This window comes from Ranitomeya variabilis, chromosome 2 (genome assembly GCF_051348905.1).
Source record: "Ranitomeya variabilis isolate aRanVar5 chromosome 2, aRanVar5.hap1, whole genome shotgun sequence".
Taxonomy (NCBI): Eukaryota; Metazoa; Chordata; class Amphibia; order Anura; family Dendrobatidae; genus Ranitomeya; species Ranitomeya variabilis.
The window spans coordinates 1066940860-1066960202 of record NC_135233.1 but is presented as its reverse complement, the minus strand read 5'-3'; the positions used below and the strand labels follow the sequence as shown (position 1 = coordinate 1066960202).

The following is a 19343-nucleotide window of genomic DNA, read 5'->3' as shown; positions in this document are numbered from 1 at the left end:
GTTGTGAAGGCGGTAGCTCCGGTGGTGGTGAGGAGGCGTCAGGGTTATTGCAGGTGGTAAGCATTCTTGAAGAGATGGGTTTTCAAGTTCTGGAGGAACTGAATGTGGTGGATAATCAGACGTGTTGGGGCACAGAATTCCAGATGATGGGGGATATTCGGGAGAAGCCTTGGAGGCGATTGGGTGAGAAACGAATAAGTGCGGAGGAGAGAAGGAGGTCTTGGGAGGACCAAAGGTTATATGAGGGAAGATATCGGGAAATTAGTTTGGAGATAGATGATCAATATCAGATATGATAGATAATCAATATCAGATTGATGGCGGTCCAACACCCAGTAGTTCCACCAATTAGCTGTTTTCAGCTCCTGCGATAGCTGGATGTAAACAGTTAATGGATCCAAACAGCACTTCTTCGTTCACTGTGTAGTTGCCATTCCCGGTTACTGCAGTTCAACTACAAGTGCAGGGAACCATAGTTGAGATAGAGTCACTGGAAATAGCAATTACCCAGTGAACGGAGCCGTGCTGTTCCAGCTCCGTCCACTGTTTATACTTGGCCACCATTGCAGCTTTGTGAGGCTGTTGAGTGTTGGACTCCCACAGATCTGATATTGACCTGCCCTGAGATTAGCGCATCAATGTCCTAGAAAAACACACAGCCCATCAATTTATCCACTGATATTTTACTGCAACTTGTTTTTGAAAATCGCATCTAGTGATATTTATTCATTTTTTTTAATCTCATTTTTTAAAATATCTAAATCGACACACAAAGAGTAAAAATAGGGAATTATCATTTGTATTCTGCTGTAACATTTTTGCAGATCCAGATGGAAAGTCCACAGCTTTTCCACTGTGTGACTATAACCATACAGGGCTGATTTTTTTTCATATGTTGTCCTATGTATAAATGAAAAAAAAAATGATAAAAATATAAATGTCCCTATCAATTCATTGGGTTACATACTATAAAAAATCTAAAAAGTAATAAATAAAAGCATAAATAAAGTACTGTATATACTCGAGTATAAGCCGAGATTTTCAGCCCACTTTTTTGGGCTGAAAGTGACCCTCTCGGCTTATAATCGAGTCATTGTCAGCGGAGAGGGGGAGCGGCGCGGTGATATACTCACCTGCTCCCGGCGCGGTCCCTGGCAGCGTCTCACTGTCAGATGGTCTCCGGGAGCTGGCGGCATCTTCCTGTGTTCCGCTGTCACATACTGCTCATTAAAGTAATGAATATGCGTCCATATTCATTACTTTAATGAGCGGTACCATGTGACCGCTGAACACAGGAAGATGCCGCCGGCTCCCGGAGACCATCTGACAGTGAGACGCTGCCAGGGACCGCGCCGGGAGCAGGTGAGTATGATGGGGAGGTGAGCATTGCGCGATAGTCACCTTCCTCGTTCCATCGCTGCGCGCTGCTCTGTTTTCCGTCCTCTGGCTGTGACTATTCAGGTCAGAGGGCGCGATGACGCGATTAGTGTGCGTGCCGCCCTCTTCCTGAACAGTCAGTGAGGAGGATGGAAGACAGAGCAGCACGCAGCGATGGAACGTGGAAGGTGACTATCGCAAGTGCCGGGGGCCTGAGCGAAGAGAGGTGAGTATGTGATTTTTTTATTTTAATCGCAGCAACAGCAAATGGGGCAAATGTGTGGAGCATTGCATGGTGCCACAATATATGGAGCATTGTATGGGGCCACAATATATGGAGCATTGTATGGGGCCACAATATATGGAGCATTGCATGGTGCCACAATATATGGAGCATTCCATGGTGCCACAATATATGGAGCATTGTATGGTGCCACAATATATGGAGCATTGTATGGGGCCACAATATATGGAGCATTGTATGGGGCCACAATATATGGAGCATTGTATGGGGCCACAATATATGGAGCATTGTATGGGGCCACAATATATGGAGCATTGTATGGGGCCACAATATATGGAGCATTGTATGGGGCCACAATATATGGAGCATTGTATGGTGCCACAATATATGGAGCATTGTATGGTGCCACAATATATGGAGCATTGTATGGGGCCACAATATATGGAGCATTGTATGGGGCCACAATATATGGAGCATTGTATGGGGCCACAATATATGGAGCATTGCATGGTGCCACAATATATGGAGCATTCCATGGTGCCACAATATATGGAGCATTGCATAGGGCCACAATATATGGAGCATTGTATGGGTCCACAATATATGGAGCATTATATGGGGCCACAATATATGGAGCATTGTATGGGGCCACAATATATGGAGCATTGTATGGGACCACAATATAAGGAGCATTGTATGGGGCCACAATATATGGAGCATTGTATGGTGCCACAATATATGGAGCATTGTATGGGGCCACAATATATGGAGCATTGTATGGGGCCACAATATATGGAGCATTGTATGGGGCCACAATATATGGAGCATTGTATGGGGCCACAATATATGGAGCATTGTATGGGGCCACAATATATGGAGCATTGTATGGGGCCACAATATATGGAGCATTGTATGGTGCCACAATATATGGAGCATTGTATGGGGCCACAATATATGGAGCATTGTATGGGGCCACAATATATGGAGCATTGTATGGTGCCACAATATATGGAGCATTGTATGGGGCCACAATATATGGAGCATTGTATGGGGCCACAATATATGGAGCATTGTATGGGGCCACAATATATGGAGCATTGTATGGGGCCACAATATATGGAGCATTGTATGGGGCCACAATATATGGAGCATTGTATGGTGCCACAATGGAGCATTGTATGGTGCCACAATGTATGGAACATTGCATGCTGTCACAATGTATGGAGCATCGTATGGGGCCACAATGTATGGAGAATCTTATGGGGCATAATGTGTGGAGCACCTTATGGGACCATCAACCTTTATGCAGCATTATATGGGGCGTATTTTAATATGGAGCATTATATGGGGAGCATTTTGTATGGAGCATCTTATGGGCCCATCATGAACTGTATGGAGCATTATATGGGGCTTCTGATTCAATATGGATATTCAAAAACACTTAACCTACTGATGTCTCAATTAATTTTACTTTTATTGGTATCTATTTTAATTTTTACATTTACCGGTAGCTGCTGCATTTTCCACCCTAGGCTTATACTCGAGTCAATAAGTTTTCCCAGTTTTTTGTGGCAAAATTAGGGGGGTCGGCTTATACTCGGGTCGGCTTATACTCGAGTATATACGGTAATAACCCCACTCAAATCCCTAGCCCACAATAATCATTACTGGGGCACTGACCTAATTATAAGAACTCTGACATTTTATGGTATAAAATAACCATTAAATAAACAGAAATTTTTTTTTAGGTCTTACCTTGTAGCATACATATCTTTGTGATCAAAATAAGGAAATGTAAGCAGCATACCCCAAACCACCTAGGAATGCCCCCTAAATGGACACTTATGGCTGCTTTTGCATAAACCCCTCTCCCCTTTGTTTACTGTTAATGATATATATAACCCTGTATGAAACCCCTTTCACATGTACAGCACCATGGAGTTAATGGTGCTACATAAATAAATAATAATAATAATAATAATAATAATAATAATAATAGTAACCCCAACCAGTTTGTTAGTTGGATTGCAGAATTGTCCTGGCACAATCAGAACTGGCACCATGTATGTATTACTACTGGGAAAATGAGGAGGAACTTTAATTACACAAAATAAAAAAAATGCCCCCCCCCCCCTATTTTTTCCAAAATAAAAAATTACAAAATTTCACACTACTATTTATATTCTCCAAAACCTAAAAATGTCATTAAAGGGAATCTGTCGACAGGTTCCTGCTATGTAATCTGAAGACAGAATGAGGTAGGTGATACAACACAGATTTTTGTGATGCCTCTTTTATCAAGTTCTGTGGTTTTGTTTGCTTACAATTCTTGTTTTAACACCAGGAGATTATCATTGCTGGACTAGGGAGTGTCCTGCATGCTAGTCCAACACGCCCCCTCCTGTGATAGGCAGCTCACTGTCTAGGGACTTTGTACACAGAGAGCCTGGTGTGGGCGGGGTCAGCTGTGGTGTGGGCGGAGGCAGCTTTCTCAGCTCCGCTTCATGCTTAATCAAAAAAGTCTGATTTTGCCGGAATGGCTGAACCCAGTAATCTGAGTGATACATCCTTGGATTCATCTTCTCTTTGACAACATTGAGCTGCTCTCATATGAGGTAGCAAAAAACTGCTGACAGATTCCCTTTAAGGGCTTGTTCAGATGGATGTAAGCTGTTCTCGTGCGCTTCGAAGGGCACACACCTATTATCGCCAATGGCCGATTTTCAACACGGCCAAAGGTCTGCTTGGATAAAAATCTGTGTGATTTGCCATGATAGCCATGAGATTAGTGTCTGCCATGAGATTATTATTGGGATTCAATATACTTGAAAACCATAGTATTGCAGTGTATCAAAGGGGGCTACTGAATAATGTAAAAAATATTACTACTTAATCCAAAAAATAAAAATGTTGAAATTTTGTCCCCTTTTCCCCAAAAGTAAACAGAAGAATGTAAAAATAAAAAAATAACATATTTGATGTTGTCTCATGTGTCTCACCAAACTTTTAAAATATAAAAACATTCATGCCATACAGCAAACAAAAAAAATCAAGACCCAGAATCAACTTTGGACAGCCCCCCAAATGCAACAAATAAGAGATCAAAACATCTTATGCCCCCATAGACTATGTTCACACGTTACATTTTTGCTGCACTTTTTTTTCTGCAGGCAAAACCTGCTCTCTTGGCAGAAATGGAGCTGCTCACCCAAAAGAAGGTTTTCTTACATTTTTGCTGCTTTTTTTTGGGGTGCGGTTTATATGTGTTATTTATGTACAGTACATGTTTAATAAAGTTTGTTTTATTCATTAAAAAAGCAGCAAAATCACATTTTTTTGCGCTTTCTCATTGCTTTCTGTGGTGAAAAAACCGCTTAAAAAAGCTGAAAGAGCAAAAACAATGATAGCAATGATATCAATATAAACATCAGCTCAGGGAGCAAAAAAAAAAAGCCCTAAGATGGGTCGATATCCCGAAAGTTGAAAACGTTACGGATCTCAGAATACGGCATCACCAGCAGATTTTCTTTTTTTTTTTTTTTTTTTGGTTTTGTTTTTTTTACAAATTTTTGTTCTTTTTCTCCACTGCTTAAATTAAACAAAAACTATACATGTTTGGTATCTGCATAATCATACTGACCTGGAGAATCATATCAGTTTTACCATCAAATGATCACTGTAAATAAACAAATAAAGTAATAAAAACAATAAAAAAATTTACGCTTTTTTTTGCTATTTTGCCACACTTAGAATTTTTTTCCCTCTTTCTAGTACATTACATGATGGAATGGATGGTGATATTTAAAAATACAACTCATCCTGCAAAAAAAAACAAGCCCTCATATGGCTGCGGGGATGGAAAACTAAAGCAAGTTATAGTTCTTGGAAAATGGGAAGGATAAAAACAAATACGCAAAAATGAAAAATTGACAAAACCAGTAGTGGGTAAAAATACAGAAGTGGTGCACATGTCTCTATTATACTTTTCCTCTGATTGTTCCACTCCTGGTTTTGGCTTACAAATATTGAGGTAAAAAACTGCCCAAATACTCAACGTGTGAACATGTTCTTTGGCCACATTCACTTGTTCAGTATTTGGTGAGTATTTTACCTCAGTATGTGTAGGCCAAAACCAGGAGTGGGTGATAAATACAGAAGTGGTGACGTGTTTCTATTATACTTTTCCTCTGATTGATCCATTCCTGTTTTGGCTTACACATATTGAGGTAAAAAACTGCCCAAATATTATATGTGTGAAGATGTTCTTAAACCACGTTCACACGTTCAGTATTTGGTCAGTATTTTACCTCAGTATGTGTAAGCCAAAACCAGGAGTGGAACAATCAGAGTGAAAGTGTAATAGAAACACGTCACCACTTCTGTATTTATCACCCACTCCTGGTTTTGGCCTACACACACTGAGGTAAAATACTTACCAAATACTGACCGTGTGATTATGGCCTTAGTTGTACATCTCTAATGGCCAGCATACTGTAATCGCGGCTAGTCTCGTCTGTGTGGTGCAGCCTCCTCTCCTATCTGTGCAGGCTGGACTTTGTATGTGACCAGTTACTAGAAACATCTCTTCTAGGGATGGAGCCAGAATCCTTCTCATGTTCTCTCGATGTGGTGTCAATCTGCAATTATTATAAATGTCTTTGCCCGGGGAGACAGCCCAATCTATTTGTTATAATATTCCGTACTCGGCTTGACAGCCCAATTAATATGAGCGTCGATTCCGGAGAAACAACAATGAGATGTTCAAGACTTCTAGATATAGTAGATGTATTCAGAAAATGTCTGGTTTGTATTGTAGCTCTTAAAGGAGAATTCCATTTTGATTTAGATATGGACGTCTCGTAGAGACAGTGTCAATTGTCGTAGGGTGTCCCAAGAGCTCAGAGACTGCAGTTACTCAGACGGAAGCTATCCTGGTGCTTCATGACATGACTAATCCTCTTTGGTCATTGGCCTCTTTTGGTTGGCTCTTTCTGAGTCTTGAAGAGGTTGTCCAGTATTTTAATATCAATGGCTTATCCTTGGGATAGGTCAACAATAGCAGATCGATGTGGGTGCAACACCCGGCACCCCAGCCAATCAGCTGTTAGATATGCTTTGCTGTGAAGCATAACAGTATAGCTCCATCAGCTGTATGGTGGTCATAGTGGGGTACTGCAAGTCCACTCCCATTCATCTGAATAGGGGCAGATGTGCAGTACCTTACCATGGCCACTATGCAGTTGACGGAGCTGTTCTGTAGAGCTCCATAACTAAGGATGGGTGTAGCGGTGGAAGTTCTTCTACCGAAAGTCCGTGTTCGGCGTTCAGACCTGAACAGTACCTGTCCACTATGAATGCCATAATTTCTGTTCGGGTTCACCCATCTTTATCCACAACTCATCATATTCAGCAGCTGTCAGGATCGGGAACAGCTGATCGTAGTGGGTGCCGACTGTCACTTTCCCACCAAACTTATTATAAAGAATTCTCTTTTTTTTTTGTTAGAAGAGAAGAAAATGGAGGTCAATAACAGCCTTAATACACTTTATAAATAATGCCACCATATAATGCCAAATACCGGGACCATACAATGCCCACATAATGCATAACAATATCATACAGTGAACATACCTGGGCTAAAATAAAAATAAACTGCTGAAATAATAGTTTGATATAGTTCTTATACTGTGGACCCCATCAGAATAGGTTGAGGTAGTAGACTGTTATGATCCTTAGTGGCTGAGGATCACAGATCAGACTAGCTAAGTTACTGAACATAGAACAAGCTCTAGGGAGGTGGTAACTGGACTGACCGCAAACCTGATCCTAACCAAACACACTAAAGGTAGCCGGTGAACGTGCCTAAATTCCTGGACGTCTCGACGCAGCCTGAGGAACTAGCTACCCCTAGAGAGAAAGTAAGACCTCACTTGCCTCAGAGAAATAACCCCAAAGATATAGGAAGCCCCCACCAAATAATAACGGTGAGGTAAGGGGAAAATACAAACGTAGAAATGAAAACAGATTCAGCAAATGAGGCCCGCTAATGCTAGATAGCAGAAGACAGATAGGAAACTGTGCGGTCAGTAGAAAACCCTACAAAATATCCACGCTGAGAATTCAAGAAACCCCACACCAACTAACGGTGTGAGGGGAGAAACTCAGCCCCCTAGAGCTACCAGCAAGCAAGGAAATCACATATTAGCAAGCTGGACAAGGAACAAAAATAAACCAAGAAACATATTGAACACTGATGATCAAAAAATGAACAAACAGAAACTTAGCTTCTCTTGGAGAGACTGATAGCAAAGGTAGTCAGAAGGAATCAGAATAGCACTGAATACATTGACAGCAGGCAACAACTGAGAGTCCAGGTGAGCTAAATAGGAAACCAACTAACAGATAATGAGACAGCTGATCCCAGCCACAGACCTGCAGAAAGACACAAAGAGCCACCAGAGGGAGCCCAAAGACAGCACTCACACAGTACCACTTGTGACCACAAGAGGGAGCCCAGAAATAGAGTTCACAACAGTAGACATCTCCAGTCGGTGGAGGCCTTTAGGAAGTAACCACTTTGCCTATGCTGTGGTCCTGGCTTAGTGTGTTGGAAAGTCGGGCCATGTGGTTCACATGATGACTATTGTGTCCAGTTTACAATATTCACTGTAATCTGAATACATCATTATTACTAATATTTTTCCTCCCCTGATAGTTTGCAATAATATATCAGTTCAATGAGAATATAAAATAATGGCCCATAGCCCCAGTTATTCATCTCTCCATAGATTATGTATTAGGTCTGCATTGGCTTTACATATATAGAAGAATGTCTGCATTCACGGGCAGTAAGCACAGATTTAGTAAAACTTTAGGCATGAGTAAACTTAAAAGGAATGTCAACTTTTACTACCAATTTGTCTTCATAGTCCTAAACTTAATGCTAAAACAGTATGCAATAAGCTCCCCCCTAGGGGTGCCTGCAGGAAAACAGAATGTTCATGTTTGACTCAATGTTTCTGTGGGTTTTCAATCAGAAAGAAGGAGCCCTGAATTCTATAAATACTGTATAGATTTAAAGGGAATCTGTCAGTAGGATCTTCCCTCCTAAGCCATCTACATGGGCACGTAGGTCAAAGGAAGCTGAATGAAATGATACCTTGATATCTACGATCTGATGTATTATTCCAGAGAAATCTACTTTTTTCTTAATATGTAAATGAGCTGTTAAGATCTATGGGCCGGACATAGATCTCCCGAAGAATGTGACTCCAGAGCTTATTATAAATGAAAGGTGGGGTTACCGGTGTGAGACATGTGATGACTGACAGTCTGCTCTCCTGATGTACATTGTCTAGCACTGGTAACGCCACCTTTCATTTAATATAAGCTCAGATTCTGATGAAGATCTGTATCTGGCCCATAGTTCTGAACAGCTCATTTATATGTTAAGAAATATTTCTCTGGAATAAGACATTGGATTGCAGATATCAAGGCATCATTTTATTGAACTTTATATGAGCTGTGTGCCCGTATAGACAGCTTAGGAGGGTTGATCCTACTGACACACTCCCTTTAAAGAGGATTCCAATCTACAAAATACAATATTACCCTGTGTCAAATCTCACCTCTCTGGAGAATGCTTGTTCACGGTGGTAACTTTCAGCATTGAGATGGAATAGTTTGTACATGGCTCTCTCTGTGAAAGTGTTTGGGAGTTATAGAAAGAGCCAAGCACCCCTGTGGGAATCTCATAAAAGATAATATGGGAATACCCCTTTAAGAAGGTTATCATTACAAAATGATAGACCTAAAAGAGTCCAGTGGGAGGTCTCTTTAAATGCAGATTTATTTAAAGGAAGTCTAATATCATATCTGCCTCTTTAAACTGCTGACAGCACTATGCATATAGATCAGGGACAGTGGTTGAATAATGCAGTTATGCAGGTTGTGTGACCAAGGGATCGAAGTTTAATTTTCTTTGTGTCACCTATGCAAGTGTCCAGTGGGCGGTCTCTTCATGTGTAGTGTCTGGACCCCCTAAAGTGAATGCTCCCCAAATCCTCCCCTCTGTTCTGAGTGACATCCATGACATCCATCGAGGAGGCAGCTGAGACTTGAGGAGACGCTGCACATGAAGAGACCGCCCACTGGACTCTTGCGTTTGTGGCACAAAGGAGACTAAACTTTTGATTCCTCGGTCATGCAACGTACATAACAACTGTCCCTGACCTCTCTCTATGTCAGAAGAACAGGGGTCAGATATGCTTCTAGACTCCCTTTAAATAAATCTGCATATAAAGAGACCGCCCACTGGACTCTTCTGATCATGGCACAATGAAGTCTAACAAGAGGATCCTGCATTCAAACAGCTATGTTACAACTATTCTCCCTTACTGTATATAGACACTGTCACTATGAAAACTGTGGCAGACTGCTTTTCAAAAAACAAAAAAGTGTTTCCTGCTAAAAAAAACCTTTCAGATCATTGAAACTGAGCTTAAAGGGAATCTATCAGCAGGATTTTTGTATTAATTGTGAAAGCAGCATTATATAAGGCTAGAGGCCCTGATTCCGAAGATGTGTCACTTACTGGGCTGTCTTCTTGTTTCAATAAAATCTGTGTTTTAGCAGCAGGAAATTATCACTACAGGACTAGTTGTCTGGTGCCTACTGGTCCAACCACACCCCCCAGCAGTGATACAGTGTAACAAGAAGCAGCCAATCAGGGGTGTGGGCGGGGTTATACGCAGCTTAGTATTCCGAGCTCTGATTGAGCTGCAGCAGAAAAAACAGGGATTACATCACAACTGCTGAACCCAGTAAACGAAGTGATATATTCCTGGAATCATTGTGCCTGCCCCTACATCATTCTATTCTCAGATTACATATCCCCTTATCGTAAGTGACCCATCCGTCCCCCGAAACCACCTATGAGGTCATCTGGCCCTTTGAACGATAATCCAATCTATACCCTTATTTATTAAAATCCACCATATTGAAGTAAAACTAAATAGTGATCAAAAGGAGCCCCAAAACATAAAAAAATAGTTTGAAAAATTTAAAACAAAATAAATATTTCAATCGCCTCCTCTCCTTTTCCACCCTACAAAAATGAAATAAACTGTGAAAATCAGCATAAAAATACAATTTATCAAAATATAAAATTAATACCGTAAATGAGGTAAAGAAAAAAAAAGAAAAAAAAAAATCCGTAATTCAGGTTTATATGCCACCACCTAAAAAAAAAAAATTAAAAGCTATGAAAATGGTAAAAAAAAACATCAGGTAGCCCCGTAACTCGACCCGCACAAATCAAGCCGTCGAGTTACTATTTCGAATGGAAGATAAAAAAAGTTATGGTTCTTGGGAGAAGAGAAAGGAAAAACCCTTAATTGTAGAAGTTTTTGCTATAAATCTCTAGTGTGTTATTACATTACAACCCATCACAGTAACGGTATTTAGGGTGTTAAAAAATCTCGCCCGTAAAAAATCAGCAACGTAAATGTGGTGTGGATTTTTGATCTGCAGGATATCAATTTCTGCTACAGATTTTTCCCTCAGAATTTGCAATGAGAAATCCGCATAATTCCACATCGAAAACTACAAAAACCTATTTTGCAGTTGCAGATTGTGGAACGTGTGGAGGACATCTACTAAGTTCCCCTCGTACTTCATCCACAGAAGATACAGAACTGCAGAATTAGGCACAGTCTCATTGATAGACATATCTATGGCTCCCGCTCTGTGTGGAGCCCGGACAGAATGTGACCAGGGTTTTTTTTTACTACTCTTCACACCGCATTTTAATGTCGCTATCCCTGGTTGTCTTGGTAGTTGAAGGGGTTAATGTCAACCTCCTTGGTTGTCAAAGGTAAAGAATGGACATGTGCCTGTTTTCAGCCTTACCAACAATGTATGTGTGTAAAAGTTAATGTTCTTGATGGTCTAGGGGGAATGGAGAGGTTCATGCTAACATCATGAGTGGTCCAAGTGGTTAGTGCCAACATCTCTGGTGTCACTGTCTTGGTAGTCCATTGGTAACGAAGGGGTAAATGTCAGTATCTATGTGGAAAAAGAGCAGTGAGGTGGTTATGGCCAGAATTTTTGTTACAGGATCAACATTGGATAATAGTGAGATGAGAAAACCATAGTACATCTGCCCTAGACCACCAAGACTTCTGACTTTATCTCACCAATGTCCTAGATGACAAAAACTGTTGACATTACCCCTCTACTGTTAAAGACCACCAGGGCTGATCACATCAGTTTCCACCATTCTAGACCACCAAGACTGCTGACATTATTCGTCCACTGCTTGTGACCACCAGGGCTGATCACATTAGTCTCCACTATCCTACACCACCAAGGCTGCTGACATTATTCGTCCATTGCTTGTGAGTCGTGACCACGAGGGCTGATGACATTACACCTCTACTTTTCTAAACCAGTAAGCCTGCTGATATTACCCTCCACTGCCCTAGACCACCAAGGCGTCCTGACTGAGGCTTTCAGCCACCATACCCCAGCGCAGACATACCTCTTACCACCTTCAGTTTGTTTAAAGTGTCATCCCCTATGAGTATTGACTACTCATCTCCCAATTTAACAACACAGCATTTATCTGATGAAAGTCCATGTGGATCGAAACATTATCCACTAGCTGTTGAGCCACGGACTGTAAATAAATTCACCTTGTTTTGCATATCCTTTTGAGTGCCGAGTTTCATTACTACTACTGGTATGGATTGGATCCCTACAAAGGAACCTCCTCTATCCCCTCTGGAGTGCCGTTTATGATTGGTCTCACCAATGTCCTAGACCACAATGACTGTTGAGATTACCCCTTCACTACCAAAGATCATCAGGGTTGATCACATTACCCTCCACTATCCTAGACCACCAAGGCTGCTGACATTACCCTTCCACTGCCCTACACCACTAAGACTGCTGACATGATTTGTCCACTGCTCGTGACCACCAGTGCGGATGACATTATCCCTCTACTCTTCTTGACCACTAAGAATGCTGATCTTACCCTCCACTGCCTCGACCACCAAGGTTGCTGACTTTATCCCACCAGTGTTGTAGACCATCAAAGTTTCTGACATTAACCCAGCAATGATATAGACCACAAGGACTGCTGACATTACGACTCAACTTCCCTAGACCAGCTGGGATGCCAACTTCACTACCATAGCTTAGAAGTGGCAAACAATGTTCACAAAGTATCACAAAAGCATCCCAGTGGGTCCTTACTACCCTACTCAAGTGGGTCCTCACTCTTTCTACTTCTCCCTGTTTAGAGAAGCTGTACTAAAATGCGACGATGGTCTTGACTATGGTCACAGGTCTTGACTATGGTCACAGGTCTTGACCATGAAGCCTCGCCACCCTTACTGGACACATTTAGCCAAAGTGATGCTTAATTGGGACAAAAAGTAGTTCTAGGGTTTCATTAATTTGGCGTTCAGCTCAATGCCATATTTTCAATGACCTTACGCCAGTTATACCCTGCACCAGATCTCCATATACCCTACTGGTTAATGATCTGCAACATGTGACTTTCCAACTGGAAAGGCCGGCACTCTAGGGATTATGACCATTGATTGTCCAATGGAGACATTTCCTCTATATATACAGAATGGGATATTTTTTATATAAGTTAACAATAATAATCAAATGGTTAATCCCAATATTCGATGCAAATACATAAATTCTGGAAGGAGAAACTCATCAATAACGGTTTCATCCAGGGAGTCCTGTCGTAGATTGTACTTGTCAGATCTGTCAATGCACCATTTACTAAAGTGCGTGCTGACAATAAGAGCGACATGCAAGGTGTCACTGACGATACATCACTGCAATCTATACACTGAATGCACTCAATGCAAATCCATATATTACAGCAGCTCAGTCATGCACTTGAGAAAACGAATCCTTGATCTTGTGTTGTGCTCGAAGCAAATTGCCAGGATACAGCAGAACGGAGTTTGTTTTCTTGCGCAACTCACAAATTACCTGGGACATCACATTTTATGATATCGCAACGTACAAGAGTTAAAAATGCCAAATTCATTCCTACACTTCTACTGAACACACAGGGTAACAATGGCCACATCCGAGATGCTGCGGCAATGCTGTCACAACCCTCCAGAGATAACTCCTCAATGCACAACCTGCTGCCAATTCTCCAGCACACAATGCCCAGCGCCGGGCAATGAGCAACAGTTACAGGACAGCAATGTAACCGACAGGACGATGATTGGGCATCAACAATGGAAGCACAGCCATTGTGTCCTGAGCAATGCAGTGCTGGAGCCTACGGAAACTACCCCAATTATCTACACCCCCTCCACGTATCACAGCTAGCCCGATACATGGCAGAGGAAGGGGGACGGATGGAGAGATAGATATAGATAGACAGACAGATAATAGATAGATAATAGATAGATAGATAGATATAGATAGATAATAGATAGATAAATAGATAGATAGATAGATAATAGATAGATGATAGATAGATAATGATAGATAAATAGAGAGTGGATAGATAGATAATAGATAGATAGATAGATAATAGATGATAGATAGATAGATAGATAGATAGATAGATAGATAGATAGATAGATAGATAGATAGATAATAGATAGTAACACAGGATTATGCTTCAACTTTACCATTCTTACTAAATCTTTCCAGAATAGTTATCAAATCAAATAGAGTGGCGACAACAAAGAAACCAAGTACTTTAAATGTTCGCAGTAAATGAATAAATAAATCACAGTAATGTGTATTAGAATATACAGATTTATATATATATATATATATATATATATATATATATATATATATATATGACATTGCATATATCTCACTGGCTCTGGTCACATCTATCTATTATCTATCTCATATTTTATATATTTCTTATAATATTTGTTGCATTGTTACTTTTTTATATGTTGTATCTCTACAGCTTCTTCTTTCTTCAATAATATTTACTATAAACAGTGTCTGCTCATCTGCCCATCTAATATATATAGTACATAGACAACATAGTGTGTGAGTGTTGTATAATACAAATAAATATGTACTGTACACACACACATGAATCTATCTGCACCTGTCCAGGAGTCAGTCGCCCCCCAGCAGGCAGCAGCAGGGCGGTGGGCAGCAGCGGGGCGGTGGGCAGCAGCGGGGCGGTGGGCAGCAGCAGGGCGGTGGGCAGCAGCAGGGTGATGGGCAGCAGCAGCACGGTGACACCTACCTTCAGCTTGGTGTTGGGGTAGGTGACTGCCACCTTGCTGGCCGTGATGTTGGCCAGTGTGGCTGCCCGGATCTCCTCCAGCACGGCTATGATATCATCCAGCAGGCATCTCTTGTCCTCGTTGCCCAGCACACACAGATGGGAGAAGCTGTAGTTGTAGCCCCTGTGGTTCACCTTCATGTCCAGCACAGCCCTGTGGATGTGGAGGATGTGCTCAGCCTGCAGCAGGATGTTCCCCCCAGGCTTGGAAAGCAGGATCACCCTTCCATATCTCCCTGGGGTGTGCAGGTCTGAGTACAGCTGCTTCTTGGACTGTTCTAGGGGGAAGAGGCTGCTGGCCAAGCTCCTCTCTATCTTGGCCAGGCTGTGGCTTGGGGCTACCAGGGCTTCCAGGTCACTGTCTGTTTTATAGCGACTGAGGAAGATGAAGCCAAAGATGATGGTGAGGACAGCAGGGAGAGTGAGGAAAAACACCGGGTGCCTGCTGACAAATAAGCCCAGCTTGTAGAAGAACGACTTCAGCCCTCTGTGGATCACCTGCCGCAGCATCCTCCAGCAGATCCTGCTCACCACCACTGATGATGCTCCAGGTGGCCTTAGGAAGCACATGTGACATGTGTGGGGCTTTGCCCTCCTTGGTCACTCGCTATGCACTCTTCTACTCTGCTCCAGACTGCAGCAAGTTGCAGCAAGCCTGCCAAATATTGATCTGGGGGGGCTCCACCAAGACTGCCCCTCTTCCCCCCTCTCTCCTTCACTCCTCTCCTTCTCTCTCTCTGATCAGCCTTGTACTGGGGATTATTTGCTCTTTGCAGTAACAAAGCTTCCCTGTTTGATGTTGGGAGGAAGGAATACAATGATGGGCTTGTAGGGTCCTCCTCAAGTCATGGCAAAAGAACAGATAAATGGAGGCTCCATCCATCCATCCATTCATTCACTCAAGGTGTACAAGTCATCTGGAGCAGAAGATGAGGAATTATGACACTGCAAACACATGAACTGGCTGGAGTGAAGCGCTTTTGGGGGGAGGATGAGAGATTAAATCCATTTTACTGCAGTGTGGTAGCAATGAAATGGGGAGGAGGAGGATGAGGAGGATGGGGGATCCTGAGCTGCTGCTGGAGATCCTCTGTCTAGATGGGGATTCCTTCTGTAGCATGGAGGATGTTGCAGCATTCTTCATTGTGAGGCTTCTGCAGACATCTCTCCTGGCTGGCTGCCTTCCTTCTGTGCCTGTACTGTATCCCTGCTATCATTATGCAGTGACACTTCTGTATCATTGTGCACACATCTATACTGATACTATAGGGATACAATGGCCAGCACATCTCTGCCATTGATTGACAGCTGCGCTCTATATACCGTCAATAGTATATAGAGCTCTCTGTATCTCCTCCGCTGTCTACAACGCTCCTCACCTCCTCCTTCTCCTTTCCTCTTCCTCCACTCCACGTGGGAAGCTGCAGAGCAATATGCCGGAGACTAGGGGTTATGTTCTCCTTTGCTAGTACAAGCTGCTATTCAATAGATACAAAGTCTTAAAGGGGCTCTCTAGATTTTATTTTTTTTTTAAACACTTTTTTTTTGCAATTTGACAGCTGGCTAAACCCTTATCTAAGGCGGATATAACAATTTTGCAGATATTATCTGGGAAGCGTTGTGGAATAAATGGCACCATATAAATGAGTAAAATAAATAAATAAAAAATAATGTTTCTAAGGGTTCACATATAAGAAAAGATTCAGAAATGTTATGGCCATGAGATACGTCCCCGGTGTGTATGGCTACAAAGGACTGAAATAGGATGTTCTCCATCTCCAATCATCGGTACCTAAATCCCATTTCCTTTAGGCTGTTTCTTATAGTTCGGTCACAAACGTTGACTCCAGTTTCCTCCAGATTTCTTTATTTGTTTTGTTGTGCATTTCCTGTTTTGGAGACATATTGCTTTAAGTTTCTGGTCTTGATGCTTTGATGTCTTCCTTGGGCAACCAGTATGTTTGCCTTTAACAACCTTCCCATGTTGTTTGTATTGGGTCCAGATTTTAGACTGACTGTGAACAACCAACATCTTTTGCAACATTGCGTGATGATTTACCCTCTTTTAAGAGTTTGATAATCCTCTCCTTTGTTTCAATTGACATCTCTCATGTTGGAGCCATGATTCATGTCAGTCCACTTGGTGCAATAGCTCTCCAAGGTGTGATCACTCCTTTTTAGATGCAGACTAACGAGCAGATCTAATTTGATGCAGGTGTTATTTTTGGGTATGAAAATTTACAGGGTGATTCCATAATTTTTTCCTCAGAATTGAGTGATTCCATAAGTTTACCCCTATGCTTGATTAAAAAAAAGTAACCATTACTGACTACCACATTTTTTGTTCTTGATTTCTTTTAGTGTTTCTTAAAGACAGAAAGTTGCCATTTGAAATGACTTTAGTTTTGTGCCATGTCTGTGATCTGCTTTTTTTCAACAAAATTAACCCCTTAAGCCCCAAGGGTGGTTTGCACGTTAATGACCGGGCCAATTTTTACAATTCTGACCACTGTCCCTTTATGAGGTTATAACTCTGGAACGCTTCAACGGATCCTGATTATTCTGACAATGTTTTCTCGTGACATATTGTACTTCATGACAGTAGTAAAATTTCTTCAATAAGACTTGCATTTATTTGTGAAAAAAATGAAAATTTGGCGAAAATTTGGAAAATTTCACAATTTTCCAACTTTAAATTTTTATGCCCTTAAATCACAGAGATATGTCACACAAAATACTTAATAAGTAACATTTCCCACATGTCTGCTTTACATCAGCACAATTTTGGAACCACATTTTTTTTTGTTAGGGAGTTATAAGGGTTAAAAGTTGACCAGCAATTTCTCATTTTTACAACACCATTTTTTTTAGGGACCACATCTCATTTGAAGTCATTTTGAGGGGTCTATATGATAGAAAATAACCAAGTGTGACTCCATTCTAAAAACTGCACCCCTCAAGGTGCTCAAAACCACATTCAAGAAGTTTATTAACCCTTCAGGTGTTTCACAGGAATTTTTGGAATGTTTAAATAAAAATGAACATTTAACTTTTTTTCACACAAAATTTACTTCAGCTCCAATTTGATTTATTTTACCAAAGGTAACAGGAGAAAATGTACCCCAAAAGTTGTTGTACAATTTGTTCTGAGTACGCCGATACCACAAATGTAGGGGTAAACCACTGTTTGTGTGCATGGCAAAGCTCGGAATTGAAGGAGCGCTATTTGACTTTTCAATGCAAAATTGACAGGAATTGGGTGCCATGTTGCGTTTGGAGAGCCCCTGATGTGCCCAAACATTGAAACCCCCCACAAGTGACACCACTTTGGAAAGTAGACCCCCTAAGGAACTTATCTAGATGTGTGGCGAGCACTTTGACCCACCAAGTGCTTCACAGAAGTTTATAATGCAGAGCCGTAAAAATAAAAAATCATATTTTTTCACAAAAATGATCTTTTCGCCCCCAATTTTTTATTTTCCCAAGGGTAAGAGAAGAAATTGGACCCCAAAAGTTGTTGTGCAATTTGTCCTCAGTATGCTGATACCCCATATTTGGGGGTAAACCACTGTTTGGGCGCATGGCAGAGCTCGGAAGGGAAGGAGCGCCGTTTGACTTTTCGATGCAAAATTGACAGGAATTGAGATGGGACGCCATGTTGCGTTTGGAGAGCCACTGATGTGTCTAATCATTGAAACCCCCAAAAGTGACACCATTTTGGAAAACAGACCCCCTAAGGAACTTATCTAGATGTGTTGTGAGAGCTTTGAACCCCCAAGTGTTTCACAACAGTTTATAACGCAGAGCTGTGAAAATAAAAATAATTTTTTTCCCACAAAAATTATGTTTTAGCCCCCAGTTTTGTATTTTCCCAAGGGTAACAGGAGAAATTGGACCCCAAAAAGTGTTGTCAAATTTGTCTTGAGTACGCTGATACCCCATATATGGGGGGAACCACCGTTTGGGCGCATGGCAGAGCTCGGAAGGGAAGGAGCGCCATTTGGAATGCAGACTTAGATGGAATGGTCTGCAGGCATCACATTGCGTTTGCAGAGCCCCTAATGTAGGTAAACAGTAGAAACCCCCACAAGTGACCCCCATATTGGAAACTAGACCCCCCAAGGAACTTATCTAGATGTCTTGTGAGAACTTGAACCCCAAGTGTTTCACTACAGTTTATAATGCAGAGCCGTGAAAATAAAAAATCATTTTGTTCCCACAAAAATGTTTATTTAGCCCCCCAAATTTTTATTTTCCCAAGGGTAACAAGAGAAATTGGACCCCAAAAGTTGTTGTTCAATTTGTCCTGAGTACGCTGATACCCCATATGTTGGAGTAAACCCCTGTTTGGGCGCACGGGAGAGCTCGGAAAGGAAGGAGCACTGTTTTACTTTTTCAACGCAGAATTGGCTGGAA

The 19343-nt window shown here is 41.6% G+C and overlaps 1 protein-coding gene across 1 annotated transcript in view; it reads right to left on the bottom strand.

The window, feature by feature from the left end:
* Positions 1–15628, bottom strand: part of PTCHD4 (patched domain containing 4) — a 200758-nt gene extending 185130 nt beyond the window's left edge. The window contains 2 exon segments of the mRNA XM_077291536.1: positions 14889–15470; positions 15472–15628. Coding sequence (XP_077147651.1) covers positions 14889–15470; positions 15472–15504 — 615 coding nt within the window. The 5' untranslated portion in view covers positions 15505–15628.
* Positions 15629–19343: the final 3715 nt, after the last annotated feature.